Source organism: Ostrea edulis, chromosome 5 (genome assembly GCF_947568905.1).
Source record: "Ostrea edulis chromosome 5, xbOstEdul1.1, whole genome shotgun sequence".
Taxonomy (NCBI): domain Eukaryota; kingdom Metazoa; phylum Mollusca; class Bivalvia; order Ostreida; family Ostreidae; genus Ostrea; species Ostrea edulis.
This window is the reverse complement of record NC_079168.1, coordinates 15936578-15956305: the sequence shown is the minus strand read 5'-3', so window position 1 is coordinate 15956305 and position 19728 is coordinate 15936578. Positions and strand designations below refer to the sequence as shown.

General features: G+C 35.4%; 1 protein-coding gene across 1 annotated transcript in view; it reads right to left on the bottom strand.

Annotated features, from left to right (window-relative positions):
* The window catches only part of LOC125648820 (deleted in malignant brain tumors 1 protein-like), a 77978-nt gene that overhangs the window by 21706 nt on the left and 36544 nt on the right, over positions 1 to 19728 (bottom strand). Inside the window, exons 6-16 of the mRNA XM_056166803.1 lie at positions 14527 to 14838; positions 13888 to 14193; positions 11650 to 11973; positions 10813 to 11124; positions 8251 to 8407; positions 6432 to 6589; positions 4836 to 5189; positions 4340 to 4651; positions 3719 to 4039; positions 2944 to 3128; positions 2193 to 2325 (exon numbers count right to left, since the gene is read on the bottom strand). Of these exons, the coding sequence (XP_056022778.1) occupies positions 2193 to 2325; positions 2944 to 3128; positions 3719 to 4039; positions 4340 to 4651; positions 4836 to 5189; positions 6432 to 6589; positions 8251 to 8407; positions 10813 to 11124; positions 11650 to 11973; positions 13888 to 14193; positions 14527 to 14838 (2874 nt within the window). The remainder of the gene's footprint in view (positions 1 to 2192; positions 2326 to 2943; positions 3129 to 3718; positions 4040 to 4339; positions 4652 to 4835; positions 5190 to 6431; positions 6590 to 8250; positions 8408 to 10812; positions 11125 to 11649; positions 11974 to 13887; positions 14194 to 14526; positions 14839 to 19728) is intronic.

The window sequence follows — 19728 nt, the reverse complement described above, 5'->3', positions numbered from 1 at the left end:
GCCCTTAGTGGTTCTTGAGAAGATTTTTAAAGATTTTTCCTATATATTTGTATGTAAAACTTTGATCCCCTATTGTGGCCCCATCCAACCCCAGGGGCCCATGATTTGAACAAACTTGAATCTGCACTATGTCAGAAAGTTTTCATGTAAAAATCAGCTTTTCTGGCTTAGTGGTTCTTGAGAAGATTTTTAAAGTTTTTCCCTATATATTTATGTGCAAAACTTTGATCCCCCCTTGGGGCCCCATCCTATCCCCGGGGGCCATGATTTGAACAAACTTGAATCTGCATTATGTCAGGAAGCTTTCATGTAAATCTCAGCTTTTCTGGCTTAGTGGTTCTTGAGAAGAAGATTTTTCCTATATATTTGTATGTAAAACTTTGATCCCCTATTGTGGCCCCATCCAACCCCAGGGGCCCATGCTTTGAACAAACTTGAATCTGCATTATGTCAGGAAGCTTTCATGTAAATCTCAGCTTTTCTGGCTTAGTGGTTCTTGAGAAGAAGATTTTTAAAGTTTTTCCCTATATATTTGTATGTAAAACTTTGATCCCCCCTTGTGGCCCCATCCTACCACCGGGGGCCATGATTTGAACAAACTTGAATCTGCAATATGTCAGGAAGCTTTCAGGTAAATTTCAGCTCTTCTGGCCCAGTGGTTCTTGAGAAGAAGATTTTTAAATGACCCCACCCTATTTTTGCATTTTTGTGATTATCTCCCCTTTGAAAGGGACATGGCCCTTCATTTGAACAAACTTGAAAGCCCTTCACCCAAGGATGCTTTTGGCCAAGTTAGGTTGAAATTGGCCCAGTGGTTCTGGAGAAGAAGTCGAAAATGTGAAAAGTTTACAGACAGACGGACAGCCAGACAGACGGACGCTGGACAAAATGTGATCAGAATAACTCACTTGAACCTTCGGTTCAGGTGAGCCAAAAATGGTTTACACATATACCCTCATGGTGCAAAATTGAAAAGGGTTCAAAACTAATTCAAGATATTGAGCAAACAATATCTTCTTATATGTCCAGAGTGGATTGACCATGTGACCTAAAAATCAATAGGGGTCATCTACTTCTTATGCTGTACCAGTGTACCAAGTTTGGTGTCAATCAAGCAAATGATTCTTAAAATATAGGAGATAATATATTACTAAGTCCAGTTTAACCCTTGACCTTTGACCATATGAGCCCAAATTTTATAAGGGTCATCTGCTCCTTATGATGTACCAGTCTACCAAGTTTGATTGTCAAGCAAAGGGTTTTCATGATATTGAATGGACAGTATATTCCTATGTCCAGTTTGACCCTTCACCTTAGACCTCAAAATCAATAGTGGTCATCTACTCCTTACGATGTACCAAGTTTGATGTTTGTCAAGCAAATGGTTCTCAAGATATCAAATGAAGAGTATATTCCTATGCCCAGTTTGACCCTTAATCTTTGACCATGTGACCTCAAAATCAATAGGGTCATCTACACCTGAAGATGTACCAGTGTACCAAGTTTCATGTCTGTCAAGCAAAGGGTTCTCAAGATATCGAGTGGACAGTATATTCCTATGTCCAATTTGACCTTTGACCATGTGACCTCAAAATCTATAGGGGTCATCTTCTACTGAAGATGTCTGTCAAGCAAAGGGTTCGCTAAACATTGAATGGTCAGTATATTCCTATGTCCAGTTTGACCTTTGACCATGTGACCTCAAAATCAATAGGAGTCATTTACTTCCCCCAGTGTATCAAGTTTAATGTCTGTCAAGGAAAGGTTTCTCAAGATATTGAGTTTACAGCATCTTCCTATGTCCAGAGTAGATTGATCCTTGACCATTAGACCTGAAAATCAATAGGGGTCCTCTTCTACTCGTAACCAACCCAAATATGAAATATCATTACAATGACAAGTGAATGGTTCTCAAGATATTGAGTGTACAACACATGGTCTATCGACCGACCGATAGGTGCAAAGCAATATGCCCCTCTTCTTTTTACTGCAACCCCATTCTTAACAAGCTGTGTATGAATTTAGCCTATTACAAATCTGTGCATACTTATATTCTATTAGCGTGAGAGTTCATGTTTACTGTGTTGCATTTTGACTTCATCAAGATTCCCATAATATCAGCTATCCTTTTTAACTGCTTCATTTACTACCAGCAGACACTCACTATCCACGGTCCTCTTTTTCACACATACCTAGGTGTGGCTCCGAGTTGGAACAGACAACAGAAGCATACTGCTGACTAGGGCACCTGTTCACTCCGTCAGTAGAGCTACAGCTGTCCAGGTGCTGGTCTCCTGGCTGACAGCTTACATTTGTTTTCCAAATCTTAAAAACAACATAAATCTGCAATGTTAGCAACATATCCCATTTTGATACATCAGCTATAAATCTAAATGAATGGCTGACTGAATTTCTCTGCATGTCGCCTTTTTTTTTAAATCTTCAACTAATAAAAACCAAATATTGTTGATTGAATTAATTCAAGGCAAAAATCACAACTTCAAGTTGTGGCAACATACAGAAATGCCAAAACCATTTACTTCAGTTTAGAACAAAAATTACTCAATGATATAAATGCATTAAACCATTGAAAAAAAATCACTCGTAACTTTCAACATTATGGTATTGCATTCTAACTTAGTGATGCTGATGGCTATGACAAACATCCTTTTGTTAAAAGAATTTTTCAATATCTATACTGCTCAGCATTTCTGTCTTCAGAAAAATATAGCACAATTATCAATCAACATATTTATGAACAAAGAGAGAATTCCAAACCAACATTATTCAAGTGTGGCCTAAGCATAATATATTTTAAGAAATATATGGTAGAAAAGATCTCAATACCCTCAATGTACATATACATTTTTCAAGGATGACGTTATTTGATCATAGAAACATTTCACAATTGATTAAGAGGGAGTGACCACCAGCTTTTCTTACCTGTCCATCTATGTCACCAAACGCAGAGCAGCAGAGACTCTTGCCATACACAAATCCCATGTCCATGCAGGCTGTTTTAGCTTCTGTGTCTGTGAAGCCATCAGCACAAACCAGGCTGTATGAACCTACGTCATCCATCCACACCCGAACAGCTCCGTAATTCTCATTCTCTGGATACATGCTCACTACAAAAACAAATCATATTCTAAATGTACTCATTACTGAGGAATTCCAAACTTTAGCACCTTTTCACATTCAAAGTACTCAGCTAATTCACTGCTATTACATAACTATACAGGTTATGCGTCTACAGCGACTAGCATCAAATCCAAAATGTGCTGATTTAAAGATTTGCTATTTCTTATATACTAATAATACTGTTGCTATTATAACTGAGCACACAGTTTACTGCAGATTCCATAGCAAAATGCCTAGGGGACTTCAAATCCTATAATTATAAATTCGAGAGTGGTCTATTGATCAAGAGTTTTAACATGTATTTCAGCAGTATCAAAATAAAAGTGAGTAATTTCATTTCATGTGTGGTGCTTCTCGCAAAATTACAAAGTAAAATATTCCTTGCACACACTTCCGAATCTACAGTATTTGCAAGATATGAAGGAAAAAAGAAGATTTTGAAAAACTAAATGCATTTTCAATGAAGAATGAAGGATGAACACAGATAACAATAGGCTCAGGAGAACTAAAATTCACAATGCTCCATGATTTTAATAAAATTCATATATACCATAACCCTCTACAGTAGACCACCCACCTCTTCTGTAACAGTAGACACTGGCATCATTTTGGTGAATCTTGCAGTAATCTTGTACATTGTACCAGCCCCTGCTGGGACAGTCCAGAAGGCGGTCCTCTTTACCATCACAGAAAAACCCAGACAGCACCACAGAGCCTTTTCCTGCACCATAGTACGACCTTTTGTAAGGCCGGCCATCAGGAAAATTCAGCTGTCGACACAAAACTCTGGCATCATTCTTTGTCCAGTCATAGTCGCACACCGTCCCTACCTGTCCATCTTTGATCACTTCCACTGTTCCATAGTAATCTTTAGGACCAGCTAGTCTTACTTTAACACCTAACAAATATAATTTTAATGAATTTTTCCAGGCAATTCTTTGAACAGACTACATTATGATAAATTTCAAAAATTAAAATATCCATGAATTTTTTTTTTTACATTGAACATGAAAAAACACTCATGGAGATAAAAAAATTTTTTATAAAAAAACCTGTGCATCAAACTTACAGTCTGCATATACACTCTGTTCATGTACTTATCATGTTTCATTAACCTGAACTGGCAGCCTAACAATTCAATATAATTTTCTGAACATTTAAATGAAATTCTTTTCGTTTGCAGAAGGACTAGAAGTACCCGTGCTATTGTAACAAAGGACCCCGGCATCCTTGATGGACCGGACACACTTTAACGAGACTTTTGTTGCCCTTGGACAGTCTTGCAGCTTTTGCTCCTCTCCAGTACAGTTAAACTCAGAAAACCAAACTGGCTTCCTGCGTGTGAAAACTTCCTGTGGGCCTAGCACCACTCCCCCTCGATATCCAAACTGTCGACATGTTACATTGGCTTCTCTCTCGTCCCAGCCATCAACACATATTGTACCATCTTGGCCATATTGGTTTACTATCACAGCACCATTATAATCGCCAGTTAATTTGACTGTAAAGCCTAAATCAAAAGAAATGTGGAATCTAAACTGAATTGTGGAGCTACTCTATTAGCACCAACTGGCAACTTCCCATCCCCAAAATATATATCCATCTAAAAAAAACCTCCCCCTTTCATTGACTGATCTATCCATACAAAATATGGCAATACAAATATTTATTAACTGTGGTAAAACTGTACTCACTTTCATCTTTGGTGGTGTTCTTTATACATAGCACACTGGCATAGTTATAATGTGCAATGCTGCATATTCCATTCTTCTCTGTGGCCATCTTACATTTTTTAATACTGGATTCATTGCCATTACATTTTACATCAGCGATATATTTCATAGTTTGGCTAACACTCAACGATCCAAAGAAACTAGGGGCTAAAAGTATTGCTCTATCATATTGCACTTCTCGACAAATGACATCAGCTGCATTCTGATTAATACCGTCCGAGCACACTGTCCGCCACTGTTCACGAGCTCCTTCCTGTCTCACTTCTATACGACCAGTCATATAGTCTGAATTCTTGACTCCTCCCACTACACGTACTGCAAAATCAAATTTTACAAAGTGAAAATGTCGTGTCATTTAAAAATTTATGCAGTTTTTAGTAAATACATCAAACTTTGAAAAGGCAATGCATGGACTACCATGTAATATGACCGATGAAATAATTTTATTGCAGGGTGAGGGACTTTTTTTTTTTGTATGGGATGAGTAAGATATAATGACCACTCGCCCCGTTTAGTTTTACTCGTTCCATAATATTTTCATGCTTTATTCAGATAAAGACAAGACTATAGGAACATATGTTTCTTATTCTTTATTTTTGATCATTAGACATTCACGTACTCTGTCATGAATAAATGGACAGTTTGTCAATGAGTCAAGAACCAGTGTCTGAATCACATAAACTTATTAAGGTGAACCTCCACCTTTCAACTTAAAACCCCCAAAACAATCGATTGTTTGCTTCTATAACATCTTCCTATTAAAGTTGCAAAGGGATGTTTTGTGGCATACAATGTACATGGATACTGAAAACCTTTCTGGTCACATTCTGGATGTGCTCCGAATTGTTATTTATCATACGAGTAAATAACTTTATAACTGCTTGTATGAAAAGTACCAACAAAAATATATATACATGTGTATACACAAACATCAACTAATTCTATGTTTACTTTGCTTTAGAAGTTTTAAAACGCAATAAAAATGTTTACAAGTGTTATGTTGATAAGGAGTTTGTTTATTACTTTTATAAACCTCCCGGATGTTGACATATGACTAAGGTACGTAGTTACTCTGTATATCAGTAACGTGCACAGACGCAAAGTAGTTTTCAGTCAAACATGGTAAAACGAAAAAAAAAAAAAATTCAAATATTTTTGAAATAAAAGTAAACCAGCACTTACAGAAAATTTTACTCATCACAGTATACAGCTTTGCTGCCTCGAGAAATAGCTATGGGGACCACGAATTTGCTATTTCCTGAATTACCAATTCTATAACTCTAGTCTAAAGAGATTATTTATAAGACATTATTTTTACATTGGTAAAATTCTTCACACTTATTGAAATCCGTTCACTCAAATAAGTAGATTTTTCACCATCTTAATCACTGATTTTTTTTGCCGATAATCAATTGCTGCAGTTCTTGTTTGGGGAGAATACCAAACCTCTCTTCCGCTGCCATTACAGTTGATCTTAGCCAAGCAAGTCTACGATTTAATTCTAATTAGATTGGGATCACAGATGGTTGATAAGTTTTGAAATAAATTTTTACTAACCATTTTGAAAACAGTACACTCCTACATCATGATCGTGGTTCAGACATCGCGAACTGGTGACCGTCCCCCAGCCGTTGCTATCACAGGCCAGTATAGAACTCTCCACTCCCGTGCACCAAACATTTGACAGTTTCACGTCACCTGTGCCTGGACCTGCACTAGAAACGATAACAATCTCTAATCACTCAATAGTTAATCCCTCATTAGTAAATAATAATTACATCACAGTCTACATTTTCCTCTCTATTATAAGGGTACACTAACTTCAGAGTCATTACATATTACCTGACCATAAGCTACCTTTCTACAAAGTAGAAGGTTCTCTTCACTGCAAATTATGTTATTGCCAGGATAAGTATTTTATTTATTTTCCGACAGTAACCCTCTCCTGGGCTAAATGAATTTGGGTCAGGGTCATGACACACCACTTGCCCATAAGCATTCAACCTTTGTGCCAAATATAAGCTTCTATTGTCTTTGCATTACAAAGTTATTGACCTGTCAAAAACTTCAATATTTTATTTTATTCAATCAGCTTGGCCAAATTACCTAGTATAGGATTAAAGCACATGTACCATTTGGTCATAAGCAACCAGATATGAGCTTCTTATGGTTTTCCATTGCAAAGACCCCATCCTACCCCCCAAAAAACATGTAAATTTAAGAGGGGCCGTACTTATCCCATGGAAAGACTGCGAGTGAAGTATGAGGATTCTGGGTAAAAATAAAGTATGATGACTTCAGATGTCAACAAAAATCACTTGACGCACAAAATCCATTTTCTTATATCAGTGTCCAATTTGCTTGACCTCTGACCTATTAACCCCAAATCCTTTGTCCCATGTACTCACTATTGGTACAAGTTAAACTGATCAGATTTAGCAAAGGAGAACAAATAAAGGGATTTGACCTTTTGACACTAAAATCACTAGAGATGTTCCTTACCCAACTGATGTTTAATAATTTCAGCATCAATATCAAATACCTGCTTTTAAAATCTCTTAACCATTTTCTTATATATACATGTCCAGTTTAATTGACCTTTGATCCCAAAAATCAATAGGAGTCCCTTCAATACTTCCACAAGAAGAATGTGCTGGAAGTTTTATCACTCTTAAGTAAAGGGAGTGAAAAGTTAAAGCTTATGAGTGCTCTGTTGACCTGATCTTTTGACCAAAAAAATCACTAGAGATGATTCTTGTCTCATGTACTCACCAGTGACATGACTGGTGTCAGCTTCAGCTAGTAAATCACACAATAGGTTTTGAATTTTTTTTTACTTGCATGGATGAACAGAGGAACAGACAGACAAGGTGATTCCTATATAAATGTACCACCCAAAACTTCATTTGCGGGGGTATAAAAATAATGGGATTTACAAAAAGAATCTGAAAAAAAACTTTAAATGATCAGAAAACATCGCTTCAGTTTATGGCTCAGATGAACTAAAAAATTCCCAAACCTCATTATTTCGAACAAAATAATGCCAAGAAAAAACTTCTGAGATATCCTAGAGTTTGAGATATTTCATCGTCGGAAACCCACGGTTGATTACGCTTCGTTCCTCTGAGAGACAAACGAAGCGTATAATCAACCGGGGGTTTCTGACGATGGAGATATCTAGGTTAAAATACATTTTTAAAAATGCAGTTGGGACTTCCCAACTCACTTTGACATATCCATGGTATTCGAAATTTCGATGTTCAACATGCCAAAGTTCAGCTGCATTTCATACCTTTAAAGAAATCTTGCAAACAAACTAGATGAAAAATACAAAACCTCTGCCCAGCTTTGACTGGTGGAGGTGACATTTCCTTACACATAGTTTTCTCCACTGACAAATCCCAGTTCCTTACAGACAACCTCAGCCTCAGCTTGTCCCCAAGTCGTGTCACAAACTGTGCTTTCCTTCCCATCCACATCTATCACGACACGACCAAAGTTCTCTCCACCATCCTGTAACTTCACTTGGGGAGCTAAAATAGATGACATTACACTCTCCTCAGTTTAATACTTACAAATGTTCAGATGATAATGTCCCTTTTTCTTTGATTAAAACCATTGTTCACTTTAAGGTAGCTCCACCCTCATGGGACTTATCAAAATTAATGGTTCAAAGTAGAAAAGTTGTATTGATTTCCACTTATTAATATAGTTTAATTCCATCAATAGCCGAAGAAAATATATATACGTTGCCGGATTTTTAAAGATGTCAGACATACAAAAACAAAAGTGTATCAATTAACATCAGAAAATTGCACATTTTCATTAAATAGCATGATAAAAATACATTAAAAACAATTATGGTAGCACATTACACTAAAGCTTATACTCTGTATGACACTACATCACAAGATGGTGATTTAAATGTTTTGTGAAATTATTTGTATCGATCAATTTGTTTGTCTATCATCGTAGTTCAGTGGTTAAAGCATTGGGCTGGTGAACCGCAGATCTCGAGTTCAAATCCCCCAGTCTTTTGTTCATGTGTTGAAATAATTTTTTTGAAAATCAAGTATTTATCCAAATTTGCATATTTTCTGCCTTTTGGCATATATACTTATAATATATCATCAAATCTTTTATGATTAAACCAATTCGTATGATTTGAGAAAATATTTCAGGGTGTAGTGAGTCACCTTAAATTGACAAAATTTTAATTTGAACAGTTTAAAAAAAAACCCTGCTGTTTTATAAATATGAATTAATTGTGGATATCAAGGAAATCATTGTATAATAAACATACAATAGAGAAATACCAGCATAGGAGTTATTGCCCTTGACAACATTTTTTGTAATATAGATACACTGATTATTTATTGAAAATATAAACCTTTTCAATATCGAATTGTTTACCAATTAATTTTTTTAAAAAATAATACCCAGTTAATTAAATTCCTCCTAAAGATATATTTCTATCATGCACAAATTTTAATGAAATAAAGATTTCGCAAATACCTATGACGTCACATGAGGGTGGAATTACTTTAATATACTGAATTATCACTTATCCTGAATCAAATTTCAGTCTCCAAAGGTGATAATGTATTGTTTTCATACTGTTTATAATTGAAGTGCTCATCATAATTACCAAGTTTATTATCACTTACAAGTTAGTGACCTATGTGATTAGGGGGAAAAAATTGCCTATTTTAATATGCCAGTTTTGAGATGAGAGCTCTTCTATGTAGGAGGTGTATTTAGTGGAACTTTGAATGCCTAAGTGGGACAGAGTGGACCTACAATTAGTAAGGAAGATGATAAAATATGTATTAAAAGCGACTTTTTTAAAAATATGTAAATGTAGGAAATACAAAATATTTTTGAAGGAAATGTTTTACTACAGTGGAATCATAAAAAACAATGTCATATTTGCAACTAATATCCTAGATACATGATTGTATACGAGCAATGGAATAACGTGATATAATAAGATTTCTATGTATTTAATTACTCCCTGAATACTTATCATTTCTTTAGTTTGTGTATCAATGGAATTTGAGTGATGAAACTGCGTATGAGAAAATTACTAAACAGATTCACTTATGCAGTAATGAATATTTGTTCCACCAACGCATGTAAACAAATTGTTTCGCACCTTCCAATGTACAAGAGTTCTCCAAAGGGAAATAACTTGGATCTATCTAAAAACCGGTGTATTGAGGACATACATTCCTCAGACATTTGTTTTTCCAGGTGAAATTCTTTGGGCTTAAATATGTTTTATAGTACAGTATTTTTCAAAATATATCTTAAATCAACATATGGGAAATGAGGACTGTAGATACTTTATCTATATATTATTCATTTCAATGGCACAATACGAAAATCACACCAAATGATGTCATAATAATTTGCATTTTTCCAAAAATGTATATCCTTGAGATTTCACACACAGCATAAAATGGTTTATTTGGCACTATATCTGTCACCTAACTGGGATGACCGTTTTTTCTCTTTTTTTGACGCCATTCCTCACTATTTACATCAAATAAACGTGCCAACATTAGCAAGTGTGTTCATTGTTTTTGAAGAAAAAATGATTTATTGATAACATCAGAATCCATGTTTGCTGATGTCTCAGATGGACTTGTGACTGTCTCTTGAATTTGTATTATACAGATGACCATGTGACATGTATAATTGTTTGTAAACATTGATTTAATACTTAGATATTATGCTTCAGACAGTTGTAATGACATAAAGCATGTTGGCTATTCTTATACATAAATAAATGTGATGTGTTAACATGGTTGTCCCAAACTTACTAATTAATTCACCAATGATTAGATTTTAAATCTTCATGGCAGAAATTAATTATTAATTACGTGTACCTGAGTATTGGTAACAAATTACTTATGCTGCTGTTCATTACGTGTACCTGAGTATTGGTAACAAATGGCTCCTGCTGACAGGGAGGAGTAACATATGAATGGATCCTTCTCTACACATTTTGAAAGACTGCTCTCTGTTCCATTACACTGGTAACTGGTCGCCAAGATTGGAGCAATACTTGTACTTTTTTTAGCACCAATTCGGCGATAGAATGCAGCTTTTCCTCCTCCAAACCCTAGTTGTCGACACAACACATCGGAATTATTGTTATTCCAGAAGGCTTCACAGATTCCTCCTGTGGTTCCATATCTTTTTAATTGTACAACGCCATAGTTACCACTCCTGAGACTGTACTCATCTGGAATAAGAAGACAACACCCATAATTGTGTGAAGAATATTCGAATGTCAGGTAACAAATTGTGAGAAATGTAAAGCAATAAAAAAAAAAAAAAACAACCCAGCAAATGTACCGTAAATTATGTTCATATTCGTAAGCTCATGAAAGCTTACCATAAATTCAAGAGGTTGCCTTGAAGCGAAAATCTTTGAATAATTCTTATAAACATAATCATGAATAAATCACATGTTCATGAAAATATGCTGATAAATCCAACAAGGTTAGATTGCAGAACAATTGTCTAGTAAAATATAATACAGTGATTTAAGCAAAACACTCATCAATTCACATTTACATGTTTTATCAATTCATCACCAAACTGTAGCAGAACCAATATGCTGGTTATCATTAATATGAAAGGTATATTGGAAAATTTTTTTTTTTCGTGAATGGTACTTATAAAACCCTTCAGTATGAATATGCATAAATACAAACACATACAAATGTACAGTAAAATTCATGCTGAGAAACCTAAATTTTTCTACCTTCTGCTGCACTCCCATTATAACAGCTGACAGAAGCGTAACCATAGTGTCGATTACTGCAGCTTTTGAGCGGATCAAAGCTGCAGTTCATCACAGTTGTCTCATTGCCTTTGCAAATAAGATCCGGCATGGCAGTTTGTCCGTAGTACTTTCCAAATGCACCTGGCGGCAGTTTTGTACCATTAGTGAATCCTCCGATTTCCTTGCACACTACCCTAGCATTGATGTTGTTAAATCCTGATCCACACAATGCATACCATGTGTTATGCAAGAGAATTTCTACAATCCCATTGTTTCTGGTGTTTAAGCTACCAGAAAGTCTGACTGAAATTAAAATTTAATTAGTCATTTGTCTTGTCAATGAATCGATTCAAGTAATTATAAGATTTTTACCAAGTGTGGATAACTTTTCCAAAAAGTTTCAAGTGCAAAAGGGTCAACTTCTAATCATTTATATTCAATCATTATTCAACATTTACTTCGATTTAAATCATTCAAATTTGTTCAATATTCTTTTGCTATACATTCAATACTCTAGGGAGACTTCATTTCTTATTGGTCACTTATCGATTGGAAATACCTGTAATATCACTTTTAGCACTTTGACTAAGGGAAATATATTTTTAAAAGGTTACATACTAAGTATACTTATAAAATTGTGTACAGGTATTTGAGATACATTTTAAGACCAATATCAAGTTCCCAATTACCAAACTGATGATAGCTGTCTTAACCTTCCTGTTTAAGGACTTCCAAGACTTTCTGATGTAAATTTGTTCCCTCCTGGATGAACAACAGTATACTACGACATTGAACCACTGAGTCTACTCACTGTTATACTACGACACTGAACCAATGAGTCTACTCACTGTTATACTACCACACTGAACCACTGAGTCTACTCACTGTTATACTACCACACTGAACCACTGAGCCTACTCACTGTTATACTACAACACTGAACCAATGAGTCTACTCATTGTTATACAACCACACTGAACCATTGAGTCTACTCACTGTTATACTACCACACTGAACCAATGAGTCTACTCACTGTTATACTACAACACTGAACCATTGAGTCTACTCACTGTTATACTACCACACTGAACCAATGAGTCTACTCACTGTTATACTACCACACTGAACCAATGAGTCTACTCACTGTTATACTACCACACTGAACCACTGAGTCTACTCACTGTTATACAACCACACTGAACCAATGAGTCTACTCACTGTGATATTACCACACTGAACCACTGAGTCTACTAACTGTTATACTACCACACTGAACCATTGAGTCTACTCACTGTTATACTACCACACTGAACCAATGAGTCTACTCACTGTGATATTACCACACTGAACCAATGAGTCTACTCACTGTTATACTACCACACTGAACCAATGAGTCTACTCACTGTTATACTACCACACTGAACCACTGAGTCTACTCACTGTTATACTACCACACTGAACCAATGAGTCTACTCACTGTTATACTACCACACTGAACCATTGAGTCTACTCACTGTTATACTACCACACTGAACCAATGAGTCTACTCACTGTTATACAACCACACTGAACCAATGAGTCTACTCACTGTTATACAACCACATTGAACCAATGAGTCTACTCACTGTTATACTACCACACTGAACCACTGAGTCTACTCACTGTTATACAACCACACTGAACCAATGAGTCTACTCACTGTTATACTACCACACTGAACCAATGCATCTACACACTGTTATACTACCACACTGAACCATTGAGTCTACTCACTGTTATACTACCACACTGAACCACTGAGTCTACACACTGTTATACTACCACACTGAACCAATGCATCTACACACTGTTATACTACCACACTGAACCACTGAGTCTACTCACTGTTATACAACCACACTGAACCAATGCATCTACACACTGTTATACTACCACACTGAACCACTGAGTCTACTCACTGTTATACAACCACACTGAACCAATGCATCTACACACTGTTATACTACCACACTGAACCACTGAGTCTACTCACTGTTATACAACCACACTGAACCAATGAGTCTACTCACTGTGATATTACCACACTGAACCACTGAGTCTACTCACTGTTATACTACCACACTGAACCACTGAGTCTACTCACTGTTATACTACCACACTGAACCACTGAGTCTACTCACTGTTATACTACCACACTGAACCAATGAGTCTACTCACTGTTTTTGTAGCACATAACGGAGGCATACCCCCCACAGGTTATAGTCTCGTACACGTCCCAACCAGAATTATTACACCTAAAGATGGAATTTTCTGTGCCATCACATCTCATCTTGCTGAGGAACACTTTTCCTTTTAATGGTGATGGACTTCGTACAACTTCCCCATCCACATAATCTTTGGATTTACACAGGACTCTTGCATCGTATTTTGACCAGTATGTGCTGCATATGGAACCTTTTACTCCTTCGTATGTGATTTCCACTTGCCCTTGACTGCCTCCTCCCTTAATGGAAACTGTTGGTGCTGAAAACAAAGAGAAAACAGCTTTTTGATGCCAAAAACAACACGGAAGCACGCACATGCAGTTTCTAAACAAGTTTATATTACATATGTATAACTAAGAAATATTTTCTATGAAACTGAGAGGAAATAGGAAAGTTTTGACTTAAAATATGTCTCTTTCCCAGTACTGTTACAGTAGTATTTGGAACAAATTTGAAAAACAGGAATACATTAACGAAAATTGAAATATTCAGCTGGTATTTACCATTCGTGTGTCAATCACCATCGAGGTCAACTGTTTGTTATGTTCAAATCAAATCTAAAATATTGAATAAAATATATATATATATATACCTGAGTCATTGTAACAAAGCACTGAAGCAGCCGTGCAGCCAAAGTTCGGCTCCCACATTGTCCTGGGGGCTGAGGAACAATCCTGTAGTCTGTTTTCTTTCCCTGTACATTTGAGATAGGAGATCCAGGCCACTTTGCTGGGCGTGTTGTATGTTCCAAAAGCTATCCCGCCCTTAAACCCCAGCTGTCTGCACGCCACGTCTGCTGATGTGTCCGACCAAGTGTGGTCACATACATGTCCCCAAACCTCCTGGTACCGTATCTCTAGACGACCCCACTTCTCACCTCCATCCACAATCCGCAAGTCAATAGCTGACAGAAAAAGAAAGGCAGAAATTACATCAGCACAGTTTGTGTTTCAAACAAATTTTTATGTTTAGGGGTACTTACAAATGTTTCATTCAAGCAGAATTTTCCTTCTAATAATGAATTCACAGAGAATTTAATGGTTCGCCATTTTTGCATTACATCATACAAGACTATATGAAATGGATTTTCTGTAGAAAGTACTATTTAAAAGCCCCTATCTATAGATACAACACCCCTCCCCCTCCTCCAGCCCCTCTGTACCTTGATTAACAAGCAACACTTTACATTATACCGGTATGTAAAGTAACCCTTCATTTTTTAATTTTTATTCTTAATCTACATCATTTCCTTATTAAAAGACATTTCAAATTCTATGTTGATGATATAATTATACATGTATACTATTCCAGTAATTAAGACAAACCATTCAAATACTAGTCCTAAATGTGATTTCACTGTGTTTATCAAATCGTATACAATGCATCAAAAGTGGTTTTGTATTAACATACTTAATGACATAAATACCTTACAAGACCCTTCCCCAATTAATAGATATTAATCTTGAAGATCCTTGTGAATGAATAATTCATTCTCTTTGAATTCATTAGGGAGCATGAAACCTAGAACACACTGTATTTTTTCATGAATGAAAATAAATGTTGTGAATTTTATGTAGTTCCTTCTTCAAAAACTGACATTGCCATTTTTATGAGGTATAAAATATCAAAAATTTAATATCATGACATGTACATGGATGTGGATAATGTTTACAACCAGAGAAGCAACATGTTCCATAATTAGAACATGTTTTCTTTACAATATTTGCAACATTTAGCATCAATGAAGAATATTATAAACTAAGCAGGGGATCACCATTAATTTATCCAGAAATCATGGATATTAACTTCCTCTCATATCTGTAATCTTGATCTGTTACATGAATAGTACTAATTCTTTATATGGTGTACACAGTATTTTAACATTTCCATGATCTTTGACAATTTGATTAAAAAATTCATATATCCCTGCTATTCTCGAACATTAATGCATATTGTAATTTCTGACAAGACTAATATGACCTTGGCTTTTGACCAAGAACTTATGAGGATATTCTACTGCTCACCGAATAATCTTTGTACTAAGTTAGGAGGCCGAAATATCACAGGACATTCTATTGTATGGTGTCCACAATAACACAGGTATTGCATTTGGGCGGAGGACTATTTTTGACCTTGACCAATATTGCCTTTTGACCTAGATATCAATTTCCTTATCAACACTCCAGTAACCAATAGACATTTTTCCCTCCCCATCTGCCATCTCTGACTTGGAAATCTAGAAATCTGTCAGCATCTTTTGTCCCTATTGGCCAATTGGCATATGTAGCATGAGACTGATTATTTGAATGACACCCTTCTTGATTAGGGACTACGACCTTGACTTGCAAACTTTCACCCCAAACGTGGGCATCTTGAATCTTCCAACAAGTACCGCATGAGGATACCTTGACTGGTACTCTGTATATAATATGGTGTCTATCTTAATTTTTCAGAGACACTACACAGGAGTAACTACTCTGCAGTTTTGTTGTGAGAGGGTATAGCTAAAGTGTGGGTACTTGACAAGGTTATGGAGCCTCTCCTGCTGTGGGACTGATGGACATACATAAAAGAACATATACATCCGGATAATTCATTCAATGTTTACTTCCATGGAATATATATGGACATACACTAAGAACATACAAGGCTTTGATTTTGAAATTTACACATTGAATTTAGCTGAGATAATATTCTGAGATTGTTAATGGAATCTAGTGAAAGCAGTCATTAATGTTTCTTAATAAGCATACAACAATGAACATGTCAGAATATAACTGGAGTCTGGTAATTCTTCTGTTTTATAACAGATTGGATGTGGCCTGGTTCAAAACTTTAAACATAAATGCATGATCAAGCTTGGTAATACACACAATGCACAGAGGCTATGACTAACCATTTCAATTTTAATTATTACCTATTTCAATGCACTTATTTCTACTGATTTATAACCGTAGTGTATCTACATTTTGTATTAAAGAGCTTCAAGCTAAATTCATAAATCTATCAACATCATTAATACTTGTAATTAAATTGAGAACTTGTGACCGTCCGTTAGTGCATGTTTACAATCATACCTTCAATCAATCAACAGTTTATACCCGGCATGCATTAACTATCCTAATTGTTGGTGTATTTATTTTCAACAAAAACAATTAGAATACTGTACTTTTAAAATGAGCACAAATTAACATTGCTGGTCTACAACCACAGCAACATTGTGCTCATAAAGTAAACACTATAAAGTTCAGAATGAAGAAGTATGCACACTATAAGACAGGTTATCTTCATCTAACTAGTTGTAGCTGGCTTCATTGAATAAAAATATTGCATGTACATGTAAGGGAGAAAAAAATGGGATTCGAACATGCATGAAATTGAATAACAATGATATACTACATATGTTTTTCTCGTGCAACTCTCTATTTATTTAGAATTAAAAACAGGTGTTTCTCTGTATATACAGGAAATCATTGGTGAAAAAAATTCAACCAAAAAGTTTAACTTTTGCATACATAAATTTTGGCACCAGTCCAAGTTCAACCTGATGATCATGGAGGTTGGATCTGAAAGGTACTGCACTTCAAGTCAGCTGTTCTCCAAATACGACAGTCATACCTTATACATGTTATAAGCTTCAAATGTTACCAGGAATTAACAACTTAATCACGTTGTCTGTCAAATAAGTTCTCCAGACATTTGTACAAGTCATCATAATAATATAGATATCAGAGGCTTAATTCAGTCTAAATACAGACTTCTTTTAATTCATACCTAGCTGCTGCTCGCTAAAGGCTGAGTATTGTTGACAAAATAAATCGTGCTAGTTATCACCATATTTAATGCAAATTATTGCAATACATATCATGGTGTTCTAAAATTGAATGGTTACTCTCTTTTCAATTTACCAGTAATTATCAAGTTTTATCATAAAAACAACAATTCTAACATTCAAGGAATGAATTTGATTTTGAGGTACATTATAAAAATATTACGTTTGTACTAAGGCCCTCGGTCAACAAGGGTTTTTCACGGGTGACAATTTCACATGTTACCCTACAAAATGTGTAATATTTTTTTGTTATACTGAATGTTTTAAGAATTCAGTGAACTGTACACACATTCTGACAGTGTGCAGTTAACAATTTTTATACTGTTACCCGTCGTCATGCATCGTCAACTGTTGCTATGTATCGTTACCCAGAGGGTGTGATTTATGCACACATTGGGGTATCAGTACGTTTTAACCAATGTTTCTAAACCAATTGAATATGTCTAATTTACAGGAAAGTATAACAATGCAATAAAATCTGGTTTGGGTCAGTTTAAGCTTTACAGTGAATCCATGAAGCAGTATAAAAAAAATAAACTGACCTCAAGTAGATTATATTGCATAATATTTTGCCCCAAGGTTATATTCATTCTTTTATGATTTAATTCAAAATTACAAAAGACAAGTCTTCATTTACATAAAATGTATCAAACATTGATTAATAAAAATCCCTTGTGCCAAGGCAGGATACACTTAGCAACTACTGATGAAGCGGTCTAGTTGTGAAGGCAGCCATCTTGGTTCTATTTAGTTCTGTAGAGCATGTAATCTATTTATCATATTTGAAAATGTAGTTATTCAAGGTGAAGTTTGCTAAAAAAAATATTCATAACAGAAAATGTGGGTAGGCTAAGCATGTAATGCATATTTCAATGCTCTTTTAAGATTGACTTTGAAGTTGTTCTGACAAAAAACACGGGAAATAGTTTAGTCTTTGACATCACACAAAACAAGAGTCATCAAATATCAGAAAATGCAATACTTTGCAGTTTTTGAAATTATGAAAGTTTTAAACTATATCAAAATTTACCATGAAGTGAAGATAAATAACAATGATCAAGCTCATAAATCCTATTAAGAATACAAAATTAAGAGAACACAGACCCCTGGACACACCAGAGATGGGATCAGGTGCCTACAAGGTGTAAGTATCCCCTATTAACTGGTCCTACGAAACAAGAGCCTTGTATCTTCATCAGTAAACGGAGTTATCCGTAGTCAAAATGTAACACATTTCTTTGCTTTGAGACTTGAGAGGCAATTCCCCCACTGAGACATGTATGTATTTTAAAATAAAATGGCAAAATTTACAAATACTTCATACACCATTAATACAGATACAAGCTATCATTCAGAGAATATACTGAATTTTCAATACGGTGGTTTGCTTACAACTTGTTTGACATTGAGAAAACAATTTGTCTATTTAACAGAAATATCTTATTGCACACATTAATTAAGGCCTGCAATGTAAATTAAAAAGAAAAACAATGCGTGTTTGTATAACACTGATGCCCCTCTGTATAGCCAAACTCCAAGGTCATGATGTAAAAGGTTGTGGTACAAAAAGAAGGGTTGTTAAAAGAAATACACATATGAAATATGAAAGCCCTATTAGTTATAGTCAAGATTAAAAAATTTTGTGGACAAACAGACAGACCAAAAACTATATGCCCCAAATCTCCAATTATGGAGGCATAAAAAATGTTAAGTTCCGACTGCTGGTTGTCAGGGGGTGTGTCCCTATACCAAACCAAATTATACAAAACTAGGAAGAACTGTTTTAGCAAACTAAAACTGATGTTTTCCTACAAATGTATGGTACATAACATTCACCTATACATGTATGTATTTACTTCAACCAAGGAACAATGTTGTGAACATATAATCGTAAATTAAACTTACCAACATACCAAATATCAAAGGCCTATTTCAAAAAACAAAAACGTTATGGTCTAGACC